Below are 26,839 nucleotides of genomic sequence, written 5' to 3' on the forward strand. Positions count from 1 at the left end.
CGACGCGGTGCGTAGCGGCTGTGGCTCGGCTTGAGGTCGGAAAAGGGCAAAGAGATTAGCCGGAGGAAAGAGTGGGTAGGAGGTCAAAGAGGTTAGGCGAAAGACAGAGGGAGAGAGTGTGTGCGCGCGTGGCAAGATAGAGAGAGGAGAGAGAACTTTTGCCCTTTTTCCTGAGTGGTGGACCCCATATTCGACATGTGTTGTAAATTGAATGGTCAGCAGGGCCACGTAAGCTTTACAAGGTCTGTTTCTAATATTTTCTCATGCCCCACCACCGCGGCTGCAACGTCTGATTTTTTTATTTTTCTTAATTTTTAGCTTATTTTTTTTAGTTATTTATCTTTTCTATAAAAAATTCAATATTACGTGGAAATTTTTTTTAATTTTTGGCTTTTTCTTTTGCCATGTGTACTGCCTTTTTTTTTTTAAAGCAACCCATGAAATAATAAAAAGTTAATAAAATACATCATGTATACTATTTGGTTGGAATTGTCCTTTAAATTATCCTTTTTTTGCCGGAATTGCTACTTGAATGATTTTTTTCACCGATTTGATATTTAAGTGATTCAAAAAATTTATCGATATCAAAATAACTGTCGTGCAAATATATTAGCACTTCAACTCCTTCAAGTATCCTTTTGCCAAAAAAAAAAAAGTGTATCCATTTTTGCAATGACGTGTCACTCTTTCCAAGTTCCTTCCACTCGCAAGCAATTGAAGAACAAAACCCGCCTTCTCTTTCGTCTCCTTCTTTCTCTCTCTCTCTCTGATGTTGTAACGAAAATGGAGGATCTTCCACAACACCTGATCCTCGACATCCTGCGACGCCTCACCGACTCGGCCGACGTCGCTCGCTGCCGGGTCGTGTCCAAGACCCTGAACTCCGTCTCCCACGGCATCGAGTCCATCACCCTCCTCTGCTCCCTCTCCCGCTACCTCAAGTCCCGGTCGCCCGACACCAAGTCCCTCGTCCCCCCCTTCAAGTCCCTCGTCGCGAGCTCCATCCTCAGCTGGAGGAGCGTCGATTCCATCTCGATCGGGATCGACAAGTCGCTCGCCACCTCCTGCGAGGACATGGAGGAGGACGAGTCAGAGGACGACATGTACCTGATGGACGTGGGCTTCGTCGAGGAGTGGTTGCCCAGGGTCTGCGACGGGTTGAAGGCGCTGTCCATCTCGGACTTCTGGGTCCAGTCTTGCTGGAGGAGATCGGACGTTTTGGCTCTCGTTTCGTCTTGCTGTGAGTGCTCTGCTCTATTGTGTGTGTCTGTTTTTCACCTTTTGGAAATGAGAATGTGTTTTGGCCGAATTAGCTGTTGCTCTCTCTTTGGTTTTTGGTAAATTGCAGAGCGAGTCGCTGTGTTGGGAGGAATTTAGGAAGAAGTGTGAGGTTAAGCCAACAATTCTAGGTAAATTGCAGGTGAATAAAGAGCAAATCTTATTGTTTTTCTTTCCTTGGTTGATGTAGAAGTTGGACGGTAAATTACCTGCATATCGAATTAGCCAACAATTCTGCTGGAATCTGTAGCATCCATGGATTAGCTGCCACTATCCTAATCACTTTGGTTCTGTCTTCCGGATTGAGTAGATTCGTATCTAGTTAACTAGCACTAGGATACTCGAAAAAGCCCGGGAGTTTTTTGAATATCATTCTGTACATCAGTTTCAAAAGAAACGTTGTGTTTCTGGAGATGGTTGATGGAATCGAACCGACTTTGTGGCTAGTCTACGCATAATGCCAGCACCTTCCATTCCAACCATCAGCGGTAATGATGGATGCACAGACTTAGTTTAGAGGGCGAGATAAAAAGTTCTGCAAAACCTTAGCTCGAGAGGTGGGTGGGTGGGGTGTAGGGGGCGAACGTAAACAATCATACACAAAAATTTACATACGATAGTCTAAAATTAGACTATGCGCCTAGCAGATAGGGGGAATGGCAACCCGCCGGCGCACCTTAGGTCCATAACTGATTACTTGCTTCTTTTGAAATATCAAATAACTAGGCAATTTTTCTCTTCATGGATGTGCAGGTCGTAGTCTTCGTGAGCTGGAGCTGAAGAATGCTTGGCTGTCGGTGGATGGCTTGACTCCACTTCCCACACTCACGAGTTTGACATTCGAATTTATAAGACTCGATGATGAGGACCTGAGCAAGATATGTACTTGCTTTCCTCTTCTGCAAGTTCTCAACTTACGCGGCGTTGGTGGACTTAAAGAACCGAAGATTCGTCTTCCAGATCTCAGGTCCTGCCAATGGACTGTGTCAAATGTTCCACTTTCCCTGGCCATTTATGCTCCCAGGCTCGTCAAACTGAGGCTCAAGTGCATCAAACCCAGATCTCTCATCCTTGAAACTCCGGCATTAACCGATTTTAACCTCTCCATTGTGCAAGCAGATGATCTCCAAGTAAAGGACCTTATTAGTTTGAAAAACCTTAAGCTTGACTCCCCATTTCTTTACAATCTGATTACTGCCTTCCCATCTGGGGGAACTGTGGAGAAGCTTACTTTGAATACAGAATTCAGTAGGCATGTCGGGGAAATGATAAACGTTGAGTTGTTGTTTAAGACATTTCCTAATGCGAGCTCTCTCACACTTGGTCCTGGCGCTTGGTCAAGATTGTGGCCATCCCCAGGAGGCAGGGAGGGCAGTGTCGAAACGAAGAGCCTGAAAGGAATTGTGGCGTGCATCGTGGTCTCTCATATGGATGTTGCGCAATCATTTATAGCCTCTATACTGGATAAGTGCACCAACTTGTCAGACTTCACGATTCTCGTGCACCACCAGCATGCTGACTCCAACTTGCTGAGCAACTTGACAAAAAGGTGCACTGCTGATTGGCCAAGACTGAAATGGAAATTTGGAGTCTTTAAGGAAGCTACTGAAGGGTACGAATTTACGGGGGGCTGGGATATAGTGTGGCAAAGACAAGCTATTAAAGGAGCAAGATAAGACGGGCGTGCTTCTCTTGCTGGATAATTTTTTTGCTTGGCCTTCGCAGGGAAGGGTTTGCCTCAATATGAAGGAAATGATCCTGATCCTGAGCCCAGACCCGGCATGATTTAACAGGTCTTCCCTGATTAAGATTAGCACTGGCACATGGACAGGACTGAGGAGAGAAGCTTGTTTGTGAAAAACTGAGGGCTAGATGTATTATGGCGATGGAGATGGTACTACCTGCTTGTGCACGCACTCACATCTATCAGTTGCAGGTGATGCTGCCAGTAGCATCAGTTGTCCAGCAATATTAGTTCTGCATCATTCGTGAGGAAAAACATTCATCGAGAAGAGAAGGAAAAATTAAGGATGGGAAAGTGATACGGGAACTGGATGATTTGGATTGTCTGCAATTTACGCATGCTTGTTTGTTATCAATGTGTCTCTACTGCTGGAATGCTTACTAAGTGAAAAGCTCGTATACTTTGTAACGTCATAATGCATCATTGGCAATTCACTATCCCCGTTGTGTTTCCTTCGACAAGTCTGAGCATCCATTCCATGGAAATGTTTCATCACTTATTCTTTTGGGCGTTGCTTTGTCATCCCTGGTTATGTGATCTGTGCTAAAAAGTTTGAGCATCCATGGACGTGTTTCATCGCTTACCCTTTTTGGAGGGGGCGAAGAAAAAGTTGGTTCACTGCCTAATTGCATGCAGAGCTATTGAGAGCCTTCCATTGCATGCTCTGTGTATTAAGAGTTGAAGACTTGGCGTTGCTTTGAAATCCCTTGTTGTGCAATCTGGGGGCTTAAAATGAGAGAGAAAGAAGCTCATCCCAAATGTAATTGGTAACGTTCCGAGAATCGAGAGAATCAAACTCGGGACGTCTTGCACCCAAAGTGAGAATCACGCCACTAGACCAAACGCCCACTTCGACATTTGGTCTAAATAATTTGGAACTTTTCGGCTAGTAGTCTGATTAATGTGTTGCAAGTATTCATTATGTTAATTGGTCTTCATACGTGATACATCTCACCCACTTCTCGTACTCTAAAGGCCATGTAGCTCTTTCTTTTCTCCCCTTGTGCTCCCGACTAGCCCCATCAACCGGGTATATAACCCCCGAAATCCAGACGTGGCGTTCAAACCTCCCACGTCCCAAGGGATGTTTAACCCACTAGACATGGCTAAGCAGGCCGTGTACTCAATGCATATCAACAACTAAGAAGAGACGCTACAAAGGCTAGACCAAGCTTTACCAGGCTTGTCCTGTCACTTAGCATTCCGCATCCAAAACCAGATTTGATTTATCTATTCATTTCCCCTTAAGACACTAGCGCCATGCTTTGGATACTAGTGCCTATTCTTGTTTTCATCTGCTTCACAGGTAACAGAGAGAGGCATGATACCAGCCAGCAGAAGAGGCTTTCAATCAAAGGTTAAACAACATACTACCTCTATGCAGCTATTAGTTTACTCTTTTATCTTCCCCGGTTGATTTTGCCGAGGGAACCGCATATCAACAAGCGAAAACACCGTGAGAATATACGATGATGTATGTTATTTACCCACTGGCATTGTCAATCAAGTACCTGCAACTCTACTTAAAAAATAAGATGCGAGACTATACATTCTTGAGCCCCAAGCCTCGCGTCGATCCAAGCTGTCCAAGATCCAGGTGTGTTACCTGCACTTCTTAATCTTGATTTCTGTTGCGATTGCAAGCTGAAAGAGACCCTCTTCCTCACCGCAACAAACCCATCTTTAGAAAGAAAGGGAGAGACTTATCTTCCAATCGAAGATGTTTCCCTGATAATACAGCGAGTCTGGCTAAATTTTGTGCACGCTATAACCCATGTCCTCTGAAGTCAGATTCTCCTTCCAACTCTCGAATTCTGATCCACCGAACACCACTTGCTTAATCCCAACATAACTGCGAAGAAAATCTCAATTAGGGGGGATTATCCCATACGTGCTTTGCAGGGAAAAAAAAGGGCTCGGACAGGTTTCTGGGTCATCTAAGCACCAGAGAAAAGTCAAAAACTGCAACAACAACAACAACAACACAAATCATGTTCCGGAAAATTGATACACTCAATGAATCCATGTCCTCAAGCACAACGAAAGAAAATAGCTACCCGCGTCTTCCAAGTACTAATGGATATATCACACTGCACATTAGTGCTTAAAAAAGTAACGTTCAAAGACACCACAAGAAACTATTTACAACCACCCAACCTCTGCCAGACCGGGCCGTCCTTTTTCCCAGATGATAGCATGCTTGTAACTTACGCAAGGTCAGCAAACTTGAAAGGAGCTAATGAAGATTGTCAAGAGCTCACGGCTCCAGCCCTCAAGATACCTCATCAAAGACTATTTATTTGAAAAGAAAAAAAGAGGCATGAAATGCATACTCGGAGCTTATTTGCGTCAGTGCATTTATCAAGACGTCCAGAAGCAATGGTTCGCTCGTGCCAATATCAACCCTGCATAATTTTGAGCAAATTCAGACCATGAAAAAGAAGGGACAGAAAACAAGAGAAGCTTAGAATGAATACCATATACAGGCCAAGTTGTCTTGTATCTCAAGGTCCCCGATGTTATAAAATGTGGTTGGCGTCACATTGGCGCCTTGAATGGCATCATAGTTCGGTCTTTTATCCAGGGGAGATTGTGACAGCTGCAAAAGTACATATTAAGATGAATAATACAAATGAAGCAATGTGCATTATTGAAGCCTAAAATGAACACGTGATTCATTACATAGATGTCGGGCACATCACAATACTAATCCACTCAACTAGCTCAAAAAGTTACACTTCAATCCAACATCCAACGTGACGCCACATACACTTGCCTATCAGCAATGATGCTGGCGGAAGTAGCCACTTAAAATGGTTGTGTGAACTTTATAAGAAGAAGCGTTACTTACTTGCATATTCATGGAATTGCAACCGCCCAGACGTCCGACAATGTGCCATGATCGAATTGTCTGCAATGGTATTCAGGAAAAACAGGTCATCAGCTATTATCATAGCAGAAAAAGAAGGGATTCTATTAAATTCCCAATGGTGTAACTTACATCACATAATAAGGAGATATCTTTTGGCAGTGGAGCATTGTAGAATTCAAACCACATGTATGAATTTGAAAAATCAAATCTGCAATTTTCAGATAAAGGAAGTAAATTAACAAGGAAAGAAGAGTTCCCTGCACTCAAAGAAGGCTCTAAAACTACAATGCACTTTCACTCCAGTTATATGTAGCTATAAAATTCATTTGATGGACTTCAGACTCCGAACAACTTTTGAGCAACTTCTCTGAAAGTTTCACAAATGCAGGAAACCACAGTTATTGATGGTCTCTTGTTTCTGCCACAATCATTGACACCCCACATCAGCTTCATCTCGTGTTCCTAGAGAATACTTTCTAAAAACTGTACCTTGTTCATATACTTAACAGTGATGCAGTCTCCCGAGCATTTGCTTCATATCGCATTTATAGAAAGAGCCATGGTTTCCGAAAGAATCATCAGTACAGAATTTCGCAGCCCAACTAAACTCACTTGTTGAATTTCACTTTCATCGGTTCAGCTGAACCGGTCTTTGCATGCAATATCTTGTTCCTTTTCTTCCTCAGTCTCTCCTCCATCTACACGACAAAAACAAACTTCGTGAGGATATTTATCAGAATTCATGCATCACAAAAGAAGACCCCACCCCAACTATCAAACTGCCTTCCTCCAAACCTTTCAAAAGAACCATAATCAACCCCATTAGTAAGAGAGAACACTTAGCATAAACATGGAGTCCAGACATCGTCAAAAGACAAATTTTTTTTTTTTTTTTGGTAAGGACCAAAAGACAAATTTTTATCACTCCAAGTAGCAACAACGCCAAATTACTGAAGGAGCAGCGCGAAAACCCTTCAATTTGGTGGGAAAATATTTCAGGGATAAAATTATGAGCCTACTTTAGAACGAGCCTTCTGGGGATCATCAAGACAGCTCCCGAGGATTTCAGCGAACTCAGGGTCTCGATCATACTTCTTCTCTTCTTCTTCTCTCCCTCTAAACCCACCACCACTCGACGAGAACCCCTTCGTTTCTTCGCCCTTCTCTTCGTCAAAATCAATTACCATTCCTCCTCCTTCATCTGTAGGCGAATTCGGGGCACCGGACTTGGAGCCTCTGCTTGCCTTAGCGACATGGGTCATCGACCTCGAATTCGCCCGAAAACAAGTCGAGAAATGAACGGTCGGACATGGGGATGCAGAGGTGGGAGCGTCGGCGAACGCGAAGTGGAGCCGCGGTCGAGTGGAGGCACAGGGGCTTAGGCTAAGAAGCATTGGGTCTGTAATTCAACAGACGAAAAGGGAAAGAAGAGGTGAAAATGGCGCGGTGCGGCTATGGAAGATGTGAGAGAGAGCACTGAGCAATCAGCAAAGACTGAGTTTTCGACTCACTTTAAGAAGAAGAAGAAGAAGAAGAAGATGACGATGATGAAGGAGAAGGAGAAAAACCATAAACCCTCTTTGTCTGGGACGGGGACGGGCACGGGCACGGGGACGGGCACGGGCGATTAGCTGAGCCGAACCAAAAAAGGCTTGTCTTTTTCGTTTAGGAAAAATTCATCAAAACCACTGCCACATATTTAGCTTAATCCCGTTTCATGACATAAAAAATGTTACGTGACTTATTTACGTTCCGTCAAGATTTCACCGTATGATTTTTCAATCAAAATAGCATTTTTATTTCACTTGCACTGATTCCAACCTTTAAGATAAATATGTCACATAAGTATAATTTTAAAATTTTCAATGTTACAAAAAAAATTTAAAATAAATATATAATTTCAAGCTATTTCCTTTTTCGTTTTGCCCCTATAATTTTGAAAATAAAAAAGGATCATTTATTGATTTCAACTTTTAAATGCTAAAAGAGACGATCACTCGCGATCCAAAAACGACTCGGGTATCATCTTACGGATCACAATTTTACCGAGGATATTGTCTCATCGGTAGGAATCCAGTAATGCATTTTTGAAATGCCATTAGCGGCGCGTGATCATATCAACGCCATAACGCCATTGCTCCGTGAAGGTAACTTTGCGTCTAGAATGAACATGTATTACAGAACCTAATCGTGAAAAAAAAAAAAAAAAATTACAGAACCTAATCAAGCAGTTCCATATATTGGATGGGCTCAACAGGGCCCATTACAAAAGCCCAGCCCACTGTCTCTCTTGCGCATCTAGGGTTTCGCCGCGCCATCTGGTATTTAGCTCCGAGCATCACCACCGTCCCACTTCCGCTTTCTCTCTCTCCCCCCTCAAACCCTTGCAGGTATGTCTCTCTCTCTCTCTGTCTACCCGCCCTCTCTCCCCTCATTTTTGCATCTTAGAGGGAGACTGGATTGAAGCGGCGTTGGATCTGAATCTGCGGCGACTGGATCACTTTTGGTTGTAGATTGATTTTCTTCCCCGATCTTTTTCTTCTGCTTGTCTGGGTTTGACGAAAAGTTTGCTGCTGTGAACTTGCTCAACATTTACATGGGTGTTGTCTTTTTGGGGGAAATAAGAAAAAATTTCTGCCTGACTGCAGGTAAGGTCGAATTGAAAGAGCCAGAGCGCGAAAATGGTGGAGAAAACGACAGGGAGGAAAGAAGAGGTGGTTACCAGAGAGTACACCATCAACCTCCACAAGCGTCTCCATGGATGGTGAGCCCTCGTTATTTTCCCTCGTCTCTTGTTTGGCTGCAAAGTTTTTTTTTTTTTTTTTCAAGTAATAGGGTCAGTGGTTCTCTATGCAGGTCGTGTAATGCGTTTGGTCAATAGTCTAGACTGCTTAAGTGCTGCTTTTCTTGTTGTGTTTCGGAGGTTCAATTTATCATGTATCTACGGATACGATCGAGAGAGAATCTGTATGAATGTGAACATAGTCGACCGGTGTCTGCATTTCCCATACAGATGTTTAGAATGCTAGAGCGTTTTTAGCTTGTGTCGAGAACTATTGTTAAGTTGATCATCTTTGATGGGTTATTGTTGGGAGACTTTGATGAGTGTGCACTATCATGTGCTTCGCTTGCATTGTCGATGGGGTGGATAGGTTGGAATGGGAGTGCAGGTGGCTGTCTAGTGTCATTCGAATACCGCTTCTCGATTTCGGCCTTGTGCTTCCTCTAGACTATGCAGTAGAGGTGGTCATTATCAGTAGGTCTAACTTTCACGAATTCAGGAATTTGTGAAAGTTAGTGCTCTCTAACCGCTTCCTTTCATTTTCAAAGACTTAATCACTCTATAGTCTCTACTTGATCTGCCTGTTTTTTCAAAGACTTAATCACTCTATAGTCTCTACTTGATCTGCCTGTTTTTTATGTATTTACTTGTCAATGTAATGAAACGGTAAATGCCCATAAATTTTTCCATGCCATTTAAGTATGTGCACTTGTGGTTTACCATGCTAGACAACCTTATAGGTAGTTTTTTTATTTCATCGACTTTTAATTATGAGAGAGATATTATGTCTGTCCTCCTCGATTTTCATCTTCAGTTGATTGATAAGTATCAGCAACTAGCTCGGCTCAGTTTTAACATAATTGCCTTTGATGTCTATCCCGTTATTTTGAATGTTGTGTTGTGTCTGGCTCCACCAATAGATCATGGTCACTGGTTATAGATTATTTTGTCAATGCCTTGTGAAGGAATGGTATCGAATTCTTGTTGTTGCCATGAAGCTCTATCATTGAAGTGGTTCTCTTTCTAGGTTTCTCTGCTGTTAATTTCTTATATATGTGGAAGTGTCTGGAATTCAGCAATGACAATAGGGGTGTCTGGAATTCAGCAATGACACTAGGGGAACATGGATCCTTTAGCACTTAAAATTTATTTTGTTTGCATTGTGTTTCTGGAATATATAGCACATTCAAGAAGAAGGCTCCAAAGGCCATAAAAGAGATCCGGAAGTTTGCCCAGAAAGCCATGGGAACCAATGATGTGAGAGTTGATGTGAAGCTGAACAAGCAAATATGGAGCAGGGGGATTCGAAGCGTGCCGAGGAGGATCAGGGTTCGCATTGCTCGCAAGAGGAACGAGGACGAGGATGCCAAGGAGGAGCTTTACTCTCTAGTCACCGTTGCCGAGATCCCACCAGAAGGGCTGAAGGGATTGGGCACCAAGATCATTGAAGACGATGATTGAGTTATCTTTGTTTCCTAGCTTAGTAAAATCTTGCCGTGGTCTGGATTAAAAGACTTAATGAGAGTTTTGTTCAACATTTTTGGGGCGTTGTTAAATTGGTTCGTGAATCGTGATCACAGGTGGTGAAAACCTTTTACCATATTATTGTTGGTTTGTTGCTTCTCTCCTGAGTGTGAAACTTTAGTCGCACCGTCCACATCTTCCTCGATACTGTTCAAACCCCAAGGATCCGTTGTCGCTGCTTGTTTTCGGATAATGTAGTTGGACGAATTACTATATCATCTTATGTGACGAACATGATCAGGAATTAATGCTGGTTTCAAATAGGGAGCACCGTGTTACCTACAGGTTACCACCTTGCTCCTTTAACGCCTGCCTGACCCGTGACCATCGCAAGTAACATTGACAAAACATTAACGACGTGTTCCCGTTACCATGTCATCAGCCTCCTACTTTAGCCGCAAGCTTCCAACCAATATCGTGTACTTTTTTCTAAATGTTCGGAAGCGAGCACACAGATGGATGGGGCATTAAATCACATCTCCCTACACTTCCCTGTAATACTCATCAACGAAGTCAATGTTTTTGAAGGCAGTCCTCTTTGCAATGGGACGTTACAATAGGAGTGGACTAAATTTCTTCCATCAAAACTCTGCAAATTCAAGAAAGATCGAAACAGCCTCAGGTATTTTGTTAAAATTCGGTACACATCTACAATGGAGTAAAGAGTTAAGGCAAGCAAGAGAAATCGAGACACAAAGGTTTATCATGGTTGACCCTTGCTTGCCCCGACGATGAGCAGTATCCCCATGCTTTCCGGTCTATGGGGAGTATGAACCACACCCCACTACATTCATCCATCTGCTTAATCCATCGATCTTCAGTGATGAGTGATAATGACAAAAGCAGAATTAAGATCTTCAACTCTTCAGCTAGCTTTATAAGCATACATGTAGCCTCGAAGTTTTCTCACTTCTTCTGAGGATTCGTGCAGCACGTAATCCACATATAGACAGATGCCAGCTCCGCTGCCATTTTTGTTCAAGAAAGTTAATTTCTCAGCAAACCATAATTGCAGCCAGACCATTAAGTTAATTTTAGTAACTTACCCAATTGGTCCCAATGGGAGCCATAAAACATCCCAGCGAAATCTTGGAATTCTGGTGCATAATAGTCAGATTCATCTTCGCATCAGATAACTCAAAATAGTATTTTCATGACGTAGACAGGCCTCTGCTAGTTCGAGAAATCCACAGGCAGAAAAAGGAAGAGACTCATTCTTCAAGTGATGAACTATACGAGTGAAGAAGCCTCTCTGACTATGAAAGATATCAGGCAATAAGGATGAAGCAATGTATTGAAACTAAACGTGGGGTGGGATGGGATGGGTAGAAGAAATAAATTAACAAAATTTAAACCGTGCTGTTTTGTGAAAGAGGAGCTCAAAACTTCAAGGTATGAACCACAGAGAAGAAATTTTGTACCTTGACAAGTAATACAGCCAAAACATTGCTGGTATAACGCTGGTGAAGCACGAATACCAAAGCCACTGTCTATGTTGTCTTGTGTTTTGAATAAGCCCAACAATAGCCATGGAGCAAGCTAAAACAGCAATCCAGTCTGCGGGTAGTTTTAATTAGCGTTGTTCATGCCTCATGTTCCACGTCAACATAGATACTCAAACCACTCAAAAAACGAAAAGAAAGAAATGGCACATTCCTAAATCAAAGCTGTGGATGCTCAAATTGAACTTGAACAGATAAACCATCAGAGACAGGTATTCTCAACAAAGCTAAAGAAAATCCTGTGCGGTAAAGAAAAAGACTTATGTTGGCAAGGGCAGGTATAAGGAATGTTGATTAGGAGAGTAGCCAAAGTGAAGTTGGTATTTGAGACACTTCAGCTGACATCTCAAAAGAATTGATGAACTTGAACAGATAAACCATCAGAGACAGGTATTCTCAACAAAGCTAAAGAAAATCCTGTGCGGTAAAGAAAAAGACTTATGTTGGCAAGGGCAGGTATAAGGAATGTTGATTAGGAGAGTAGCCAAAGTGAAGTTGGTATTTGAGACACTTCAGCTGACATCTCAAAAGAATTGAATGGGAAAGAACTATTTCTATACAATGTACAGTCCTATATTAATGAGACACGTCCGCTAAGCTATTGACATAATTAAAACCACAATGAAGAATGGGGCAAGACATGACCAGCTGATAATAACCATGGCTCAGGAAGTGATTGAGAGAACCCACCTGCAAATATAATCATCCATGAAGGAGCCTCCTCCATGAAGTAAGCATGATATCGCTGATTATAAGGGGAAACATGTTAAGATGATCTAATATACAGCATTTAGAAGAAAATTGAGTTTTGAACTATGGACAAGCGGCCAATTCAGAATTACAGTTTTGCTAACTTCACCTGCCATGCAACAATTAAAAGCAGTATCGTACTCCCAGCCTTTACAATGCATGCCCAAAATTGTCTCAATTCCGATGGAATACCATGATATATTGATCCATCCACACCAGAAAGATAATATGTGCAAACATAGGAAATCTCAACCACATAGTCCCACTTAATTCAGTTGTATGATACTTCAGGAAGGACACTTAAAAGATTTACTCTAGGCATTTCAGCTACCACTAAAACCCAGTGAAAGAGAAGAACAAAAATCTGATTTCAATGGACAATCATCACTAACATACCAATTCCCATGGAGATGTAGCCTGCTGGTGTATGGAATAGACGAGGAAGGCAGCAAAGCAAAAGAGAAATGCCGCAAATACACTCTGCAATAAGAAATTAGAAACGATTGAGATGTTAATTTAACTATAAAATGCATTAGCTTAAAAGAAGTAACAACAAATATACTAATATAGGTTAATATGATCAGATAAGATTGAAGACATATAGCTTGTTTCGTCATCAATTTACCCGCCAACAGAGACTCTGTAGCGCTTGACTCTTTTCCAATGATCGAACCAACTCCTCTTGCTCTGCACGAGGAGGAAAAAAGAACCATGTGAGTGTAACACAATGCAGAGCAAAATCGGTCCTAAAGAACAATTCTCAGTTGGCTTCACTGCTGCATTTCAGGCAAAGCAAACCATCCTAGAGCCAAATACAACGAATGCTTTACACAATTACTGATCATGACTCAAATTCCCAGACACAACAAACAAAAAAGAACTGGAATAATACTTCTCACATACAACGCAAAATGGAGTAAAATAACTTTCCCTAGATGGGTTTCATTCTAAGACGCCAAAAAAGTGAAATTTTAGTTGTCTGAAGAGATTAAGCGACAAAACTCGAATCGATGTCCGGCTTCTTGATCTCCCTCCTCTCTTGGGTTCATCTGAGGTCCCTAAACGAGAAAACTCAGAAATAAATTTGTAAAGGCAAGCGACCTTGGGTGTCCATGGGACGAGAATCGTCGAGAGAGGGATCGTCCCGAGTGGGGAGAGAGAAGCCGTCGTCGCGCGGCTTTCTCCATTTCTTCGATAGCCGCTTCATCGCCATCATAGCTTGAGCTCTTAACCTCTGTCTAATTCAAACGGCGATCTTCGTTTCCACAGAACGAACTTGACTACTACGGCAGAAACTCGGTTTCGGTTTGTCAAAACGCTGTCGTTGCATATTTCAATTCGGAAATGGCCACACCTTTTACCGGCCAAAAGATGAAAGATTGAATACTTACTCGGATATTGATAGGCTTTTTAAATGGACTTACAAAAATTCAAAATTAAACTTTCTGCGAAATCTAAATTATTATTCAAATCTTAAGATTAGAAACAAAATACATATGAATTTACGTGTTAATATTTACAAGTTGTGAAAATCTCATATATTTGAAATATATAAAAAAGTTAAATTGTATGTGCGTCGGAATATTTGCAAAAAAGTAAAAAGTTAAAATAAAGTCACTCTAAACAATTTTTTTACTTTTGAAACAATGAAGCCTGACTTTTGAATTTCGATGCCATCTAAAGTAATTTTCCAGTTATTTTAAGTCGAAAATGACAGTAAACAAATTTGTAGCTTTCTAATTTATGTCTAGGCAAATAAAAGAAAGAAAGACAGAAAATGGGCTATTGAACCAGTTGAGTAACATGGGGGAAATTATCAAAAAAAATCCTAAATCTTTCGCTATTTTGCTAATTTAGTCTCGAACCTTTTAAATTTGTCAATTTAGTATTATTGGCCAGAAATCACTTATGTGAAAACCGGTCATCCTAGGTGGCATAACCAACACTAACATGGAAAATTTTTGATAATTTTTTTCTCTTTTTTAAATTTTTAATTTTTTTTCTTTTTTTTTTTTTTTTTTCTAGATTTAGAGGTCGGCGACCCTTGCCGGTCCCTAGGCAAGAGCCGGTGGGGACCGGCAACCCCTACCCACCCTCACTAAGGTTAGATCTTGGCCCGCAAGGATTTGGGTCTCCAACGGGGGCACTGGCCTCTGAAGCCGGAAAGAAAGAAAATAAATTAATTTTTTATAAAATTAGGAAAAAATATAATTTAAAATTATTAACATCGGCGCCAATGGTACTACATAAGACAGTCGGAGTCCACGTCAATGATTTTCAGTCAATATGACCGAATTGGGAAAATATGAAAAAGTTTAAGACTAAATCGGCAAACTTAAAAGGTTTATGATTAAATTGATAAAAATGCAAAAGGTTTAAAACATTTTTGACAATTTTCCCGTGTAGCATGTCCTATTCTGAAATTTTCCAAATATTCAAAAACATTTTCATAAAAATAAAATCCCATTTTTTTTTTTTTTTCCTCTGGATCTTAAAAGTGGAAAAACAACTTTTCACATGAAAACCACATCTTGAACAATTACAATAAAACAGGTTTGTTTGTCCGAAAATCAAAATCAATAGAGTTCAATTTTGGAAGTAGAAAGATTTTGCTTTCCACGATTAGAAAAAGCGATTTTGGGTATCTCCAATTGTAGATTAATGAAAAGAAACTTTAGCGCAAAAAAAGTTATTTATTTATTTATTTTAGACCCTACATTTCCTTCTTTGCCACAAAATTAATAAGAATTATTAGCCCGTATGTATTTTTTCGAGAAAGATTAAATTGCAATTCAGGGACAGCCACGTCAGCATATCATTACCAATTTACCATACGCAGTGGTCCCTCCCGTATCATGTTGTAAGAGCTATTAACGCTTTTTTGGAAGTCTTTATTCACCTTTTAATATATAGAATTTGATACGTCTCCCAAAAAAAGAAACTGTAATTTCTTCGATTAAGATATAGTCAAGTTTTCCTAATGTTATCGAGGAATGAATTTGCTGATAATAAAACCCTAAAGATAAAAGCAATGAAATGAACTCATACCATAAGTAACATTTAGACACGGTGAGTGTTGGTCAGTGAAAATAATGTCAAAAGTAAGCATTTATTGCATGATGTAACCTAACACCACCTTCATTAATAAAGGTTAATTGAAATAAACACAAGTTAAATGATTTTATACTGTATGGGTAAGAACAAAAATAAGTGAATCCAAACGTTACCACTCCAGTCATGTATGTATTAATAAATACTAGTAACTCAAATCTAGTCATATATATATATATAGTCATATGGCTAGCTATCTCGCTTTGCAAGTTTTAAAGTGGGCTTAGAGTCTTTTGACTTGTCTAAGACAAAAAGGATAGCTTATTAGCAGATTTTGGCGGTAACCCGATAAGAAGAATTGCACTTGTTAATTCAGCATTTTTTAGGATCGTTTTGCTTTTGGTGGATTGTAATTTCTATTATTATATTTTGGATTGTTGTTTTTGATGGATTGTCATTTTTATTGCTCATATCAAGGATTGTTGTTTTTGGCGGATAATAAGTTTTATTATTTACCTTTTACTTTGGATCATTTCATTGGTACTCGTATTATTTTGATGGAAAAAATGAAATCGGAAAAAGAAACAAAAGGAAAACAGGTTCTCCAGTAGACCCTGAAATCGGATCGAAAAACAAAGTCGGTTCTAAAACAGGTTCTAGGATAAATAGAGTCGGTTCTCGATTTCAAAAATTGGGAACTGGTTATAACAGGCTTGGTTTTAGGGTCTAGGTTTGGACTCTACCCATCCGGCCATGCTCACCCCTAGTCACAATCGCATTCTTCTTTTAGAGGAATTTATACTCACGTCGGTGACCCAATTAACATTCTTACTTTAGATAAAGTTATATTCTAAAGTCGATTAATTTCTGGGTGGGTCACAAATAGCGATCCATCTTTCATAAAGATATAGTAAATTTTTTCGTAAATTTCGTTTTTTCTATCGCAAATCCACCATAAACTTCTCCATTGGTCCTACCAAAAAGTGAAGTTACCTAATCTTTTTCAAGCTTATCTGATTAGCTCCACCTCAGGTCAGGTCCGAAAAACCAGCTTAACGATTTGATAAGAGAGGTAATAATACATCATCACATTCGTGCCTAAGCGAAGTTTTCAATCTAAACCCTAATGTTTGCAGCACAGTACTCCGATTGCGTAACTTTTCTGATCAAATTCAATCACCGAACAGACCCATAGAAAATGCCTTTTTCGCGTGAAATTGTCTTAAGAGTGTCGAGGTATTAACCACTCAAAGAAAGCTGACCGCTCTAGGATCAATTCCATTCGGCATGAATAATGACCAGATTTCAATAGGGTATAGAGCATGCCGACATGAACATCTCAATCTTGGACAATATCTACAGTCACACTTTATGCAGTACAAACACGAGCCCTCATCCCCTCGAACAAGAAGACTGTTTCAGCAATATGTATATACTACTGTGAAAACACCAGCATCGAAACATACCCAAGAGGAAATGTTTGCATGACTAAGAACAACTCCACAGTGATTGCAGTGTACATTTCCATCTAGAGAGAAACTCTGCCACTATTGGAAAAGTTGAAAAACGTAAAGCTAAGGTTGCATTACTTTTCTCAAATAAGAAAAGCAAATAATGTTTCAGTAATCTGAGTGTATTGGCTCATGGGTCTACTACCCTGCGTGTGTTCTCACAGGTCCGCTCTTCCTGGGTACCTCGGGAATGGGATGACATCCCTAATGTTGTCGATACCAGTAGCAAATAGAAGCATCCGCTCAAAGCCCAAACCAAATCCACAATGTTTGACAGTCCCATATCGCCGCAGATCAAGATACCATTCGTATGGATCGAGGGGCAGCCCCATCTCAAGTATCCTGATAAAAATGCAATTTGAGCCGTTAGTTGACTGATTGTATTACCACTTTGCACCTATGGTTGAAGAAACTATAACACATATGGTAAAATGACAAGGAAATATACCTATCACGAATAACCTCAAAGCGCTCTTCCCTTTGGCTTCCACCAATTAATTCTCCTACCTAAAAACGTCGAGTGCAAATATTAGACTTGGAAAAACAGTACACACAACAATAAAGCCTGCCAACCAGTTCCCTAATAGTTGCTTTTAATCCCTAGCAGCTAATTATTTTGTCCATCTTGGTCTGTGAGTTTCATTTGTGACTAGCAAGTAATTGTCCAACCTTTGGTACAAGAACATCCATAGCTGCGACTGTCTTTGAGTCATCGTTGACCCGCATGTAGAATGCTTTAATTCCTTTCGGGTAATTGTACACAATGACAGGCTTCTGGAATTTCACCTCTGTCAAGTATCTGTTGAAATTGGCCAAAACAAAGTTTAGCAACCATCAGTTATCAGATAGAACACGTAGAGTCTTTTTAATACAGCTGTGGCTATGGTGTGCTGTTTCCAAGCACATGCAATAGCCAATACGTCCTAAAAAAGTGTTGTCCTGTGGCTTTGAATGACTATTTGTGTGTCGCTACTGCAAGATTACTGTGGTTATCAAAATGACGAAAAAAGATTTATAACATCAAGTGGAGTTGTTCCGACTATTATATAGGTATTGTTAAAATTTTTGCAATATAGCATTTTCACCATACAATAACAACTGTCATTACTATTATTCTGTATGCTTACATTTTTTATTATCATTGTTATTGCAAAGTCAATATATCATGTTATTAATTGAAATTTTAGAAAAGTTTGCAAACTTTCCTTCTAGGGAAAAATATTAATGAAGTTTTCAATTAGATAATATAGTAGAATTGTTCAATATTACTAGTATCATCATTATTATAACAGTGATAATTAACATTTATGTGTTCATCATTATAGAATTAGCATATTAATCTTTTTTCTTTTCGTTTGGGTATTTTTGTCCTGATAAAATAATATTTCAAAAAACTTAAAAAGTTGCGGCACCTCAGAGCTACTAGAGGCAATTTTGTGAAAAATGTCAAAAGTATTTCAGCTGCGAGGGTGTTGCTGCTATGAGATTTTTACCAAAGACCTTGAAAGGCCAAAGCACCTCATTTCTCAACTGTTGCAGCTGCGGAAAAGCAATACCAAACACCCACATAGTCATGCAAGTACATACCTTTCATGCTCAGATGCTAAATCAACGCCCCATTCCACCTTACTCTCAAATTGTTTACCACCTTTCACAGCCTCCACTAAAAGCTCCACAGCTTCAGTGTATGAAATACGCTCAAAGGGGGTTGAAGCAACCATTCTTAGGCGATCAATGCAAGTTTTGTCAAAATTCTTGGCCATGAAGTCCATATCATCAAGGCAGTGGTCCAATAACCACTTACACAGAAATTTCACATATGCCTCTGCACAGTTCATGTCATCCTACACAGGAACAGAATATGAACCCTTTAATGTAATTAAGAATTTTGCCCAAAAATGGTAAGATGGGTAGATCATCTTCAAAGGAAACAGACCAGATTATTCACTCCTATATATTATTTCAAATTAAGTAAAACCTGAAAAGGCAATACTACATCCAAAAGATAGTAATGCATGGATAGTAGACTATTCATCAACTCCATAACAAAGCATTTCCACATATGGCCTAAGTTTTGCAGTCAGCAGACATTACCAAGCCCAATTAACCACTTAAGTTTATGTACTTAGAGGACAAAATCCTCATGTTGTCAGCAGCAGAAATTCATTTAACAAGTCTATACCTTGGAGACTTTGTGTACTATCCTCTTAAATTCAACCATTACAAGAAAAGATCAACCAATAATAGAAAAACAATAAGAAGGAACTTAAGTAGCAATATATAAATAAATTCTCATGTAGATGCTGAAATTTGTTATATGTCAACATTTTTCGATCAGTCAGGCTGAAGGATTGAGATGTCTTTACCTTCAGATCTGCAAAAGCTATTTCAGGCTCCACCATCCAAAATTCTGCCAAATGCCTCGATGTGTGTGAGTGCTCAGCACGGAAAGTCGGACCAAATGTGTAAACGCTACTAACAGCACATGCGTAAGTCTCCACTTGCAATTGTCCAGAAACAGTCAAGAATGCTTGACGGGTGAAGAAATCTTGGCCATAATCTAACTTCCCATCCTTCTGTGGGATACCAGGTTTTAGTTTGAATCTCTCTTCCAGCTTTGAGAGGTTCTCTTTGGCCTTTGTTAGCTCAGCCACAGATTCTGTGATATCCGCCTTACTAGCTTTAGCAGATTTCAGCTGTGCAACTACCTCACCCTTCTCTTTTACGAGAAGCTTGGCAGCTTCAATATCCGCTTCAGATGGAGGGGGGTTCTTGATCAGCTCCTTCTCCACCTTCTCAGCATCACTTATCAGGGTTGTCACTTGAAACATTTCACCCGCACCCTCGCAGTCACTGGTGGTGATAATTGGAGTGTGTATATAGAGAAAGCCATGCTCTTGGAAGAATGTGTGAGTCGCATAAGCCAATGCATTACGGATCCGAGCCACGGCAGAAATCTGAAAGCATCTATTATTTAGAAACAATCGGCAATGACACAACGAAAACATCACAGTCAAAATTTCGATTTGCCATACTTGTATAAGTTCTTGTGGATTGTCAATGAGTTAATACAACGCATCTTCATGAGCAGACAACAACCATAGGCTCAATTTATTTACATCTTTTAAGTGGATGCCAAGATGCTTTGGCCTATTAAATCTCTCAAATTCTGCAAACCTGCTTTCTTTCAAGGAAACTACTCTGGTTATCAGATTACTACAAGATTTGGATAATTAAAAAGTTTTCTCTCTCCATTCCTTCCACATGGGTAAAGAACTTATGAAACAAACCAGTTGATAGAAATTCGCCTAAATGGGCATCAAAAACACATTCTCACTACATTGGAACAAAGAACAAATTAAATGTCAGACCTCATCTCACTCCTGCTTTTCAATACTCCACACCCATCAAGCAGCAATCGTGAACTCTTAACCAGAATTTTCACATCACTTCCCGAGCAGCAGCGCAGAGCACATGAATTTAAAAAGAAAATTGAAGAACACACAAGTACCGTGTTGGTCTTCGGTCTCAGATGCACGACGTCCCTCAAGAACTCGAGCGTGAGCTTGGTCTTTGGGATCGGGTACTTGGCCGGGTCGACGGGGCCGACGTGGACAACCTCCTCGACCCGGAGCTCTATCCGCTGCTTCGTCCCCTCGGGAGGGACCTTGAGCACGCCCTCGAGGCCCACGCACGTGCCGGTCGGCACGAGCACGCCGAGATCGGCCACGGCCGCGTCGACGATGACCTGGAGGTTCATGGGGCACGAGCCGTCGTTCACCTCGAGGAAGGCGAAGGAGCCGCTCCCCTGCTTCCGGCCGGTCTTGACCCAGCCGCCAATGCGGGCCCGCTGGCCGGCGAGGCCGGAGCCTCCGTCGGGGCGGGCGAGGATCGAGCGGATCGGGACCCGGTCGGAGAACTCGTGCTTGGGGACGGCGTCGGAGAGGGTGGCGGCGGCGAGCTGGTCCACCGGCGGCTGTGGCTGGCCCGACATTGTGCGCGCCTTTGTGCGTGTCGCTCTCTCTGTGCGGTTGAAGCTTAGAGAGAGAGAGAGAGAGAGAAACGGGGATTTTGATAAAACCCTAACGACTGGTTAGTGGTTACGGTGAACACTGAACAACGATGAGGTCTCCGCTGAGCTTTTATAGCACAAGATTGTCTCCCTGCTTGAAAGAGAGAATTCAAGAAGCATTTGTTTATTTTAATGTGTTTTTATAAAGAATTATGGGCAATATTAGAGAAACATTTTCATCAAAATAATAATGATTACTAAGTTATAAACTTCGATCACATCGTTGGTTCGAATTGTTAGTTAACATAACGAAACTCGTTTAATTTTCACTTGAAAGTATTGAATGCTTTGATTTTAATCACTTGATGAAACGAGCTTCATTTGTTTCGCGAAAAATAAATTATTTAGAAAATATTTTCATAAAAATTCGTTTGTTGGTAACATATTTTACTATGCGTATAATTTTATATAAGGGCTCAAAAGGCTCTGATTTTATCAAAAAATGGCCCGAAATACATATTATTCCAAAGAAAAGCCTGAAAAAGAGGGCATAATCGAAGGACATATTCATCTTTTATTGTTTTAAATTTTTCCCTTTTTTTCCTTTTTTTTTCCCATTTCCCAATGCTAGCCTCGCCTGAGCGGGGGTTGCCCTCTCGCCTGTGTCAATTCGCCTGAAAGGATTATATTGGCATATCGTCAAAAGTTTCAAAATTAAATTGATACAATTAAAAAGTTTATGATTGAATTGATAAATCATCAAAAGATTTAAGACTCGATTGATACGATCGTAAGGTTTATGACTAAAGTGGCCACCGCACGATAAGTTTAAGATTTTTTGAACAATTATCCCCCACTTTCTCTTACCCTTGTCGTTATAAACGCATCTCTCGACGTGGTTAACGTGTTTGCCGTAATAAATCTACCAAGGGCGTTATAAATTCCACGCTTCTTTGAAACGAGATTCATTTTATGTCATTCTTTAAGAAAATCAAAGCAATTCAAGTCATTATTTAGATTTTTTCCTAATTTTATTAGCCAAAGGCGCAAAATCATGGCATACGTCTTTTTTTCTTTTCCGTCAACAAGTATATTATCGCAAAAATATATGGAAACTATAAAATGTTGATGAATATATCTCGTGTGTTGACGAAAATATGGAAATTAAAATTATAAATTTCGGGGGAATTTTTCTCTCCCGAGGAGCGTGGAATTCGGTGGTGCAGGGCGTACGGTAAGCGCGAAACAAAAGCGATGGGAGCGTGCTCCTCACGTGATTCGTGGGAAACAAGCATGCGTGCGCCCCAAGCCGATTCGCCGTTGGATGGTGGACGACGTGGCGGGCCGACCAAAGATGCCCCAAGGCTGGAATCCAACGCCGAGCATCTCGTGCGTTGGAATCTTCCATTTTTCCGAATCGCCCTTTTTATCCATAGAGTAAAAGGCGGCTAGGGTTTGGTCCGAAGAAAAAAAACGGCGATGGAAACCTCGTACTAATGACCGCCACCCCCACTCCGCGAAATTCTTGGGAAACAAACATTCTTTTGTAGCACAAACATGCTTCCCTATTTGAAAGAGAAAATTCAAGAAGCATTTATTTATTTTAATATATTTTACAAAGAACTTATTTCCAAGCCGGGATGAGCATTTATTGGAATGTTTTATGTAAATTCCGTGTCTTAGAAATTATACATATTGGGTTTTTCTTTAGTACCCCGCCTTTGAATTCCCTCGAACGAGAATGCCAAGAAGTCAAACTCAAATTGGCTCTGATAATTTGCTTAAAAAAATGGCATCGACAAAGAGGATCGTGGTATCTAATTGGACCTACCTAAGTTTATAACACTCTATTTCTATCTCATCATCAAAGATATTTTAAGCCATGTAATAATTCATCTAAGTGAATATAATCTCTCTATATCTATGATGGGATGGTCGGCGCATACTTGACTTTTGGTCCTTTAAATTTACAAAAATATGAAAAATTCAAAAAAAAAAATCCAAAAGCCAAGTCCGGAGCTCGAGGTGAGTCATCGGAGTTTCGGCTCCCGTGTTCCGGGCTTGTACTTCGCACACAATATTTGTTAATCGGCTTGCTAGAATATTGATTCCCTTCCACTACTAATGTAGTGTTTAATTACCGGGTGCAATTTTATTTCCAATAGGGATTGGATCAGAATGAGGAAAGGAAAGAGGGGTAGTCGGTTTTTTTTTTTGCAGCTCTCTAAAAATTGTTTGAATCAAGGGTTCTTTTGAAGTCATTATTGATTTTTCTTGGTATTTAACATAATGCACGAAAGATTCGGGAATTACTAAACATGGCACTATAGGGGTTCATTTAATCATTTAGTCTGAACCAGTGAAATAATGGAATCTATAAAAATTATCCAACACCCTTGAAATAAATGAATTCCATTTTTATTTAAACGAGGCCCTTGGTAACGCGACATAAAGACTCCTTCTAGATGGATGTGATAGGGCATTAGTACATCCAATAAATGCATTCCAAAGCATAATGAATGAGATTGACTTAAAAGAAAAAGGAAATCAAAATTACAGAAGTTACTAAGAGAGAGAGAGCCCAAAAGGAGTGCTTGTTCGTCCTGGCCCATTTTGCATTTTCTTATTGGGCCTAAGCCCATTAGAGGGTTCATGTCGAGTGTTCTAGTCCCCTGTCCCGGACCGACGAAACCCTAGATCTTTGCCTTCATCCCCTCCCCTCCCGCTGCGAAGCTGAAGAAGAAGAACCACCTGAGCAGGGTCGTCGCAGCCGAAGCCGCCCTACACAACCGTCACCATGGGTCGCATGCACAGTCGCGGGTACGTTGCTGCATTCCATCTTTTCTACGACTATCTGTTCACTTTGGTTCGGATGAACAAGTGCCTGATTTGGTCGTGTCTTTTGCAGTAAGGGTATCTCAGCCTCGGCGCTTCCATACAAGAGGACTCCACCGAGCTGGCTCAAGATCTCGTCACAGGACGTGAGTGGAATCTCTGTTCATTTTGTGTGAGTTGAAGCTTCGGTTTTCGGTTTTGTGTGAGACGGACGTATCTGGGTGTGATTGATTCGATTGTTATAGGTTGAGGAGAACATCTGCAAGTTCGCGAAGAAAGGGTTGACGCCGTCGCAGATTGGTGTCATTCTTCGTGACTCTCACGGGATTGCCCAGGTGAAGAGCGTCACTGGGAGCAAGATTTTGCGTATCCTCAAGGCTCATGGTATGCTTTTCGCCGCTACTGATTATGATTACTTTCTATGTTCCTGGCATTTGTGAAGTGGATTTGCTATTAATGCATTGCGTTTGAGATGTACAAAAGTAACTCTATGCTGTGTAGTTCTTAAGCTGTAAGCTTGATGACTTTGGCGGCTGAAGCCAGTTAGGCCCATCTTTAAGAGGAGATTAGTTTGTTTTTTGGGAATTTCTACGTTATTATGGGTCCTCAAATTATTCTGAAAACTGCTTGATGGGATTAAAAAATGATTTTTTGGCATCTGGTGCATGTTTTTGTTTTGCTTAAAAGTTGGTATGGATCATTATATTTTGTAGTTGGAGATGCCTCTGCTGCTACTACTACTAACCAAACTCCACAAGTTGTTGGCGCACGGTTCCTTTCTATTATTTGGATAACAGAAAGGCTCATTTTTCCAACAATTTGGTTTTGCTTTGTGGTCAGGTCTTGCGCCTGAAATTCCTGAGGATCTGTACCACCTCATCAAGAAGGCAGTGTCCATCAGGAAGCATTTGGAGAGGAACAGGAAGGACAAAGATTCCAAGTTTAGGCTAATTCTTGTTGAGAGCAGGATCCACAGGCTTGCACGGTACTACAAGAAGACCAAGAAGCTTCCTCCTGTCTGGAAATAGTAAGCTCACTTGCTGATGTTTGGCTCCTTTGGAAATCTTCATGTTGCATGGTGGTCAGCACAGTATCAAGTTGTGTTCTGTGTATTCTATGGTTCTCTAAATTGTCACCATCTAGCACCTTATTGAATCTATGGGAATTAGTCTTCAGGAGTTTTGACCTGCACATAGGTAGAGGAGTCAAAAAGACAACTCCCTTGCGATACCAATTGACTCTTTTTTCCCTAATACGACTTGGAGCGCTAGCTCGCCTATGAGTCTTTTAGAGATGACCGAGTTTTCCTGGACTCGTGGTTTTAATTAGAATACATAAACCAAAGTGGTCTGCAACTTAACTGTGGTTAGTTTATCTTGATGTTGAGTTTTTAAGTTTTTGATGTCTGAACGGAGTCATTGCGAACTATGGTCTCATCCCTGGTTACTCTTTTAAGTATAGATATGCTTTCCTGCTTGTCTTGGTGTTTTCCAGTTCTAGATCTCTCCTGTTAGGGAAGATGGGTTGAAAATTTCCTTCAAACTTCATCTTTGGTTTAGTAATGTGCATTCTCCATTATCGTGTCTTCGATAAATGTATGCTGAATTTTATGATTTAACTTTTCCCTTGTTTTATGTCTGTGTTGCAGCGAGTCTACAACTGCTAGCACCCTTGTGGCTTAAGCTGCATTTTGGGACCATGAACAAGTTTTGATGTAGCTTTTGATTGCTGGTCATTGATGCACTCTCTCTCACTCTTGCTCTTGAGAATTTCGTGTAGTTTGGATGGAAGTATATTTTTTATCGTAACCTGGGCGAGGATAGAAAGATGGGTTTTGATATTTTGACTGTACTTTTCATTTATTGGTTTTTAAGTTGACCTATGTAGCGTCGTATTAGTGATAATGGCTCAATTTGGATACAGCTTACTTGTAATTGCTCCACAAGTTAGAGCTCTCCTCACGGTTCATTTGGAAAAATGTCGAGGATGTCTTTGTTTAGTGGTAATCGAACGACGATCTCATGCTGGAGAATGTCATATTGAAGCAGTAGTTTGTGATTTATAGTTGAATATATGCTTGAGAGAATCAAAATTGAGGTAGATCTGAAATGGTCTTATTGCAGTTGTAAGTTCAAATTGTGTCACTATAGAAGAAGCAAATCTAGCACATCCATTATCAAATCCTTGACCAGGAAAATGTTTATATTGAACACGTACTGCAAGGCCGATAGACTTAATTGACCTTCTTTAAAATTTGAAACCTTTTCCTCAATAACCTTGAGAGCAAGCTGAAGGTTCAGCCCTTGTGTCTAGGCTCTCTTTTAATTGTTCCACTCGGCTTGTGGCTTCGAGAGGCCAATGCTTGGTTGTGGCGCCGCTTCACCAAAACGGTAGAACGGTTCCTGCATAAAACTTGTGTGAGATCCTTCATCTTCCCTGTAAGCCATCTGATAGATCATGCATGGATTCGCGGTCATCTAGCTTGGAAAGGAGCCACTAATCCGTCTGAAGTGATCAGGGTGGAAATGGTATAGCTGATGAAGAACGAGGTAAGGGGCAAAAGCGAGTGCACAGGCAGATTCATAATTAAAGAATGCCCCTGGAATCAATCAAAGAGCAATACCGCTCCAGGGTAGAATATGCAGAATTGTTAGTTGCCGGATATGAACCCCTGGCTAATTCAGCTGGTACTTGGAAACAAAGAACACCGAATGGCTTTTAGAGGAGGAGGAGGAGGAGGAGGAGGAGGAGGAATTCAGTAAGAAAGATAACGAATCGGTGGTATTGGTACTTTCAAGTTCTTCTGGTGACTTTCGTCACAGTAAATCTATCACCGGAACGAGCTGGCGTTCCTTTATTATGAACTTTTTAGACATTAACTCGGCAAGATACGAGCGAGGTTATAGTCATTAATCAGAACACCTTCTTATAACAGGTCGCAACACACTCAATCAAGAAATGATACAAGATGAATTTTT

The 26,839-nt window shown here is 40.7% G+C and overlaps 6 protein-coding genes across 11 annotated transcripts; 3 read left to right on the forward strand and 3 right to left on the reverse strand.

Annotated features, from left to right (window-relative positions):
- Nucleotides 1-697: 697 nt before the first annotated feature.
- On the forward strand, nt 698-3,459 carry LOC125314798 (F-box/LRR-repeat protein At4g29420). 2 transcript variants are annotated; one of them, XM_048277981.1, is made up of 2 exons: nt 698-1,244; nt 2,036-3,459. In XM_048277981.1, exons 1-2 carry the CDS (start codon nt 784-786, stop codon nt 2,952-2,954), a joined length of 1,380 nt encoding a protein of 459 aa, XP_048133938.1. In that variant the 5' UTR covers nt 698-783; the 3' UTR covers nt 2,955-3,459. The 2 variants fall into 2 exon arrangements, with proteins under 2 accessions (XP_048133938.1, XP_048133936.1); XM_048277979.1 differs by having other exon boundaries at nt 698-1,240; nt 2,032-3,459.
- Nucleotides 3,460-4,490: 1,031 nt separating this feature from the next.
- On the reverse strand, nt 4,491-7,447 carry LOC115740553. Of its 2 annotated transcripts, XM_030674049.2 has the most exons (7): nt 6,914-7,445; nt 6,507-6,592; nt 6,024-6,102; nt 5,874-5,933; nt 5,500-5,621; nt 5,356-5,427; nt 4,491-4,874 (listed from the first exon to the last, which is right to left on the reverse strand). In XM_030674049.2, exons 1-7 carry the CDS (start codon nt 7,286-7,288, stop codon nt 4,772-4,774), a joined length of 897 nt encoding a protein of 298 aa, XP_030529909.1. In that variant the 5' UTR covers nt 7,289-7,445; the 3' UTR covers nt 4,491-4,771. The 2 variants fall into 2 exon arrangements, with proteins under 2 accessions (XP_030529909.1, XP_030529910.1); XM_030674050.2 differs by lacking the exon at nt 5,356-5,427 and having other exon boundaries at nt 6,914-7,447.
- Nucleotides 7,448-8,176: 729 nt separating this feature from the next.
- LOC115740563 (60S ribosomal protein L31) lies at nt 8,177-10,343 on the forward strand. Of its 3 annotated transcripts, none has more exons than XM_030674066.2 (3): nt 8,177-8,284; nt 8,543-8,658; nt 9,858-10,343. In XM_030674066.2, exons 2-3 carry the CDS (start codon nt 8,576-8,578, stop codon nt 10,135-10,137), a joined length of 363 nt encoding a protein of 120 aa, XP_030529926.1. In that variant the 5' UTR covers nt 8,177-8,284; nt 8,543-8,575; the 3' UTR covers nt 10,138-10,343. The 3 variants fall into 3 exon arrangements, with proteins under 3 accessions (XP_030529926.1, XP_048133941.1, XP_048133940.1); XM_048277984.1 differs by lacking the exon at nt 8,177-8,284 and adding an exon at nt 8,304-8,400; XM_048277983.1 differs by lacking the exon at nt 8,177-8,284 and adding an exon at nt 8,305-8,441.
- Nucleotides 10,344-10,796: 453 nt separating this feature from the next.
- Nucleotides 10,797-13,777, reverse strand: LOC115740560. Of its 2 annotated transcripts, none has more exons than XM_048277985.1 (7): nt 13,554-13,777; nt 13,078-13,139; nt 12,849-12,932; nt 12,393-12,447; nt 11,622-11,757; nt 11,247-11,297; nt 10,797-11,160 (listed from the first exon to the last, which is right to left on the reverse strand). In XM_048277985.1, exons 1-7 carry the CDS (start codon nt 13,666-13,668, stop codon nt 11,076-11,078), a joined length of 588 nt encoding a protein of 195 aa, XP_048133942.1. In that variant the 5' UTR covers nt 13,669-13,777; the 3' UTR covers nt 10,797-11,075. The 2 variants fall into 2 exon arrangements, with proteins under 2 accessions (XP_048133942.1, XP_030529923.1); XM_030674063.2 differs by having other exon boundaries at nt 10,797-11,165; nt 13,554-13,763.
- A 3,056-nt stretch (nt 13,778-16,833) lies between these two features.
- Nucleotides 16,834-21,120, reverse strand: LOC115740551 (asparagine--tRNA ligase, cytoplasmic 1-like). The gene is made up of 6 exons (XM_030674045.2): nt 20,526-21,120; nt 19,381-19,971; nt 18,602-18,858; nt 17,684-17,813; nt 17,463-17,521; nt 16,834-17,356 (listed from the first exon to the last, which is right to left on the reverse strand). The coding sequence occupies exons 1-6, from the start codon at nt 21,006-21,008 to the stop codon at nt 17,173-17,175; spliced, it is 1,704 nt and encodes a 567-aa protein (XP_030529905.1). The 5' UTR covers nt 21,009-21,120; the 3' UTR covers nt 16,834-17,172.
- Nucleotides 21,121-23,687: 2,567 nt separating this feature from the next.
- On the forward strand, nt 23,688-25,992 carry LOC115740562 (40S ribosomal protein S13). The gene is made up of 5 exons (XM_030674065.2): nt 23,688-23,846; nt 23,935-24,007; nt 24,107-24,245; nt 24,702-24,888; nt 25,510-25,992. Exons 1-5 carry the CDS (start codon nt 23,824-23,826, stop codon nt 25,541-25,543), a joined length of 456 nt encoding a protein of 151 aa, XP_030529925.1. The 5' UTR covers nt 23,688-23,823; the 3' UTR covers nt 25,544-25,992.
- Nucleotides 25,993-26,839: the final 847 nt, after the last annotated feature.

This window comes from Rhodamnia argentea, chromosome 4 (assembly GCF_020921035.1).
Source record: "Rhodamnia argentea isolate NSW1041297 chromosome 4, ASM2092103v1, whole genome shotgun sequence".
NCBI lineage: Eukaryota > Viridiplantae > Streptophyta > Magnoliopsida > Myrtales > Myrtaceae > Rhodamnia > Rhodamnia argentea.